Raw genomic sequence first — 4,727 nt, 5'->3', positions numbered from 1 at the left:
TTACAAATACATTAAATTTAATGTAATGTTATGAAATTAAATTCAAATTAAATTCAATTATGTAACTTAAAAGTTAATGAAATTTAAGAACATTTCTAACAACGTAGGTTATATTGTTATTTATAAGTTTAACTGGATTGCTTTTATTTACAAATTATCCTATAAACTTAAACTTTTAGAGGTGGCTTAAAAATACAAAATATAAGTAATAGGGAATATACAGCCACAGCACTAGATGTTTTAAGCGAAAGTCATATATTTAAAATTATATTACGATAAAAAGTAGACGGTTTACATCCTATAAACGTTTTTCTGTTCTTCTCTGGTCCAAGAGTAAGTTGAATATCTAACCATTGTAATAAAAAATAAGTATCTCTACAATATAGTTAGCGTTTCATTTTAAAAAGTATATCATAGAAAATAATAATACATCTTGTTTTACTATTTCATAATAATAATTTTTTTTATAATTACCTTATCTGGAGCTGATTTGCTAAGAGATGAGTTGCTATTTTCTATTTTCTCGTCAAAAATGTGACTTGTTTGCGTGTACATTTTATCATTAAAAATTAAAAAATACAGACAATTAATAAACTTTCTTTTAAAATGATTCAGTTGTCCTTCATTCGTTCAGCGACGCGGAAGAACTGATGCTTGGAACGGCGTAGCTATTAGTTTTAATAAGTTTCTTAATAGAAGAATCGTTACGAACTAAACGTTGTGAAACACTAAAGCATTAACTGATACATGCAATGAGTGCGTTGCAGAATTTGTTGTAAACTCATCGTAAAGGGTCAAAGAGTTATCAAAAAAGTAACACGTACGATAATGTAATATTATTTATGGATTTTATGAAATCATTTATCTTTTTTACGTATGTAAGTATATATCTATTTTTTTATACGAATCTTATTTATCTCTACGTATTACTGATATACTGGTGTCTTAAAATTTACGTGCACAGGTTGATATTCATAGTCCATTCTTATTTCAATATTGTCTTATTAAGAATAAATAACTTTGTCATTAGTTTATAGATAACATCAAGGTTAAACAATAATTAAATGAAAATAAAAAATGTTTTAAGAATAAATAAAAAAAGAAGAAAAAAAGTGCCAATATCAGCCAATGTCGGAGTTCAGTGTATAAATTAACATTTACATTGTTAAAATATTACATTGGTATTGTAATCAGTAATCGTAAATGTTTATGGTTTTGGTATTCTTCACTACGAAAAAGTATAGCAAATATTGAATTAAAAAGGTCTAAAAAGAGTACATAAATATTTAAATAAAAATAAAAAGTGGATTATGAATTATGAGATCTACAAAGCAGTCGCGAGAAAATTTTGTATTAAAAAATGAGTCATAAGCCGACATTCATAGTTGGTCTCTTTTGTTTAATGGTCTTATTAAGTAAAGTCTTAAAATGATATGAACCAATTACAGAACCATGTTAGTACCTTAAGACATTATTTAAGATGGTCTTGAAATAAGAACGGACTATGAAATAAGAACTGACTAGAGACCGATATTCATAAGTTAGTATTCGTAGTTGGGTCTTATACTTAAGATCGTCTTAAGTACAGTCTTAAGAAGTCAATCACAGAATTAGCTTAATATCTTGAGATATTAAAATAAGAACCGATTATGGCCCGTATTCATAGTCCTTATTTTGAAGACCACATTAATAAGTTTCGTTTTAAGGCACTCTCTAGATTAAAGTTGGAGAATAAGCAAAGTTTGATCAAAATTTATATACATGACTTTTGTCTTAATCCATTAAGGACCAAGACAAATTTTTTTTCTCAAAATTTAAAATCCTTTTAATGGCAAGCTACTATGCCAGTAAGGAGCTTACTTGTCAAAAATTTTCACCCTGGGGTTGATCGTTTAGGCAGGGGGTAGGGGATAGTCTATTTTACGACCATTGGTCCAAATTTGGTCCCAAAGTTGACCTACTTTTTTTGATCGAAAAATCGACTAACAGTCCTTAATGGTTAATAAGTTTAAGCTCAAGATTATCTTATTAAATATTTCATAATCACATAAGGTCATCTTATTTGATATATTGCTAAATAAGATGATATATTGCTGATATATTGTTAAATAAGGTGATCTTCGTGAAGTCATGTCAGCAAAATCTGTATATACAACGTGACTTGTCAAAAACGATCTTTTGGACTGTCTTATTGTGTTTTAGAAACATATCTTATTTGAAATAAGTATAGACTCTTAAGGTTATCTTATTAACCATGTATTCATAGTCATATAACTATAATATTTGTGAGGGCTTACATTGTCCTCAGGTCCTCACGCGTTAACACGTCGTGTGTGCAAGAATGCTATCACACGTCTCACCTTGCAAGCGTAAAAGATGTCACTGTATACAATCACTCGTGATGAGGTATATTGTATGAAAGTAAAAGATCGTACTATTAATCAATTTGTTTAAAACAGTTAAGATTCTTGTTTATTAGACATAATATAACAATTAAATTTATTTCCAAAGTTACTTCAAAAATGTAATTAAAGAATTATACGTTTAAAATAAAGAAGCAATTAATTATTTAGTTATTATTTTATAATAGATGGAATTAACAATAATAATTTACATTGTTAACATAATTTCATATCCTAAAATCAATTTTTGCATAATTCTATGAGTGTAATTGATTTAAATATAAAAAATAATGAAACAAGATATTTATTCATAATTCTATGAGTGTAATTGATAATATCATAATTCTATGAGTGTAATTGATTTAAATATAAAAAATAATGAAACAAGATATTTAAAAATCACTATTTATTTATTTGATTGTTTACGACAATAGAAATTGTTAATTTACAATCAAGTTTTGTGAAAAACCATTATTATTGTAGTATTATTGTACCAACTTTGGGTCAATTAAGTTAATAGAATTATTTCTGTAAAAAATTGCGGAAATAATAATTTGTTTCAATAATTAGTTTATAAAAATTAAATTAAATGTTTATTTAATTATTTGAATTGTATGTATAATTAAAGTTTTGAATCACATACATATGCACGTGCACGATGTCTCGTTAGATTTTACAAGAATTTTATATAACATATCTAAATCTTAGTATTTGAAATATGACCATAATTACTTCATAACAAAATTTTTCAATTGATATCACTAAAATAACAGCTGAAAGTAAGATAAGTACATTAGATAAACTCTGGTTCCAAATATTGTTTGCATTCCAAACAATATACTTTAACTTTTAGACTGTCGGGAAAGCCACTTTTATAGCTCTTGTACGTATACAATTAGTAGAGGAAAGTTCCCTATTATGAAATAAGCGTCTAATATGAGATAGGAATGTTTCGATTAAACTAATAAATACTATCTATTGGTTCCACTATGGATTTATTCCTCTTGGATTGAAAACTATTTTTTTAGAGTAAAATTCATTCTTAAATCATCTCTGTAGTCGTTGTAAAAAGATTTTTTAGAATTTGGATGTCTTCAAGTTTCATTGAGGTAAGCCTTGTTTATTATTTAACAAGTAAATATTTAACAATAAATTCTTCATGTAGTGATGAAGTAAGATCGTACTAACAGAAAAATACGAGATATGTTGAATTGCTTAATTACAGAAATTAGATTTGATAATTGTAAAATCGTAAGGTGTAGAAATTGTATATGAGATACCCAAGGTATTTCTATATGAAATAACTTATGCTTTTATGTCATAGTGGAAATCATTGCTAAAGTATAAATGTTATTGTGCCATAATTAAAAGGACAAACATCGAGTGCTTGTGATTGTTTCTGCGATGCTTGGTTCCAATTACTTGAAGACGAATCCTAGGTAAGTACAATGCATTGTATGCTTATTTTGCGCGCAAACTGTGTTTGTTTGTATTTCATAAACATTAAATAAAATACATCGTGTAATATGGTTCAATTAATAAAAATTAAAAATACATGTTAAGAAAGGCTGCAAACCAAAAAAACAACGTAAATATGTAAATAAAAAATATCAAGAACTAAATATTAATAACAAACGTTGTTTCGAGCCCGATCGGGTCATCTTCAACGTTACATGAAAACATATTTAAATTAAACGGTTCAACTAATATAACAGCCCTGGCATAAGTCGAAATCAAATTAATATCGATAGATTTTTCGGACCGTTTGATTTGATATCGATTATATTTTCTATTGATCTTCGAAAAAGATTGACATTTTATCAACGCTGCATCGAGAAGATCGACGTTTTATCAACGCAGCATCGATAAAATATCGATCTTCTTTCGAAGATTAATAGAATACGTAGTAGATATCAATTCAAACGATCCTAAATTTCAAATCGACTTGTGAACCCGGGAAAATAAATTACAAAACATCTAGTGTGAACTGGTCACTAAATTGTCAGTTGCAAATTCATATCCTGTCGTTAATCTGATTTTACGTCCTCAATGATATAGTATAGAGTGTACTATAGATGTCAAAAAAATAAAATCCTTATTTGATGAAGTTAAATTCTTTGAATTATAATATTAGTGTCCAATAATAAAAAATCCTTCGTATCTGTTCTAATACAAAAACTTTTCACAAAGATACACTTAATTCGACGTTAACATAATGTTAAACATTTTTAGAAGCAGTATTGCAAAGAAACATCTCTATTGTCTGGCTGAGAAACACTTTGTGTATTTCATCAATTCAATAAAATGTTTAGTCTCGTTTTTTGT

The 4,727-nt window shown here is 27.1% G+C and overlaps 1 protein-coding gene across 1 annotated transcript in view; it reads right to left on the bottom strand.

Annotated features, from left to right (window-relative positions):
* Hn (phenylalanine hydroxylase) overlaps nucleotides 1–754 on the bottom strand; it is a 7,308-nt gene extending 6,554 nt beyond the window's left edge. Inside the window, exon 1 of the mRNA XM_018515396.1 lies at nucleotides 475–754. Within this exon, the coding sequence (XP_018370898.1) occupies nucleotides 475–555 (81 nt within the window). The 5' untranslated portion in view covers nucleotides 556–754. The remainder of the gene's footprint in view (nucleotides 1–474) is intronic.
* Between the last annotated feature and the right edge of the window lie 3,973 nt (nucleotides 755–4,727).

This window comes from Trachymyrmex cornetzi, unplaced genomic scaffold (assembly GCF_001594075.2).
Source record: "Trachymyrmex cornetzi isolate Tcor2-1 unplaced genomic scaffold, Tcor1.1 scaffold579, whole genome shotgun sequence".
NCBI classification, from domain to species: domain Eukaryota; kingdom Metazoa; phylum Arthropoda; class Insecta; order Hymenoptera; family Formicidae; genus Trachymyrmex; species Trachymyrmex cornetzi.
The sequence above is the reverse complement of the archived record's forward strand: the minus strand, read 5'-3'. Positions and strand labels throughout refer to the sequence as shown.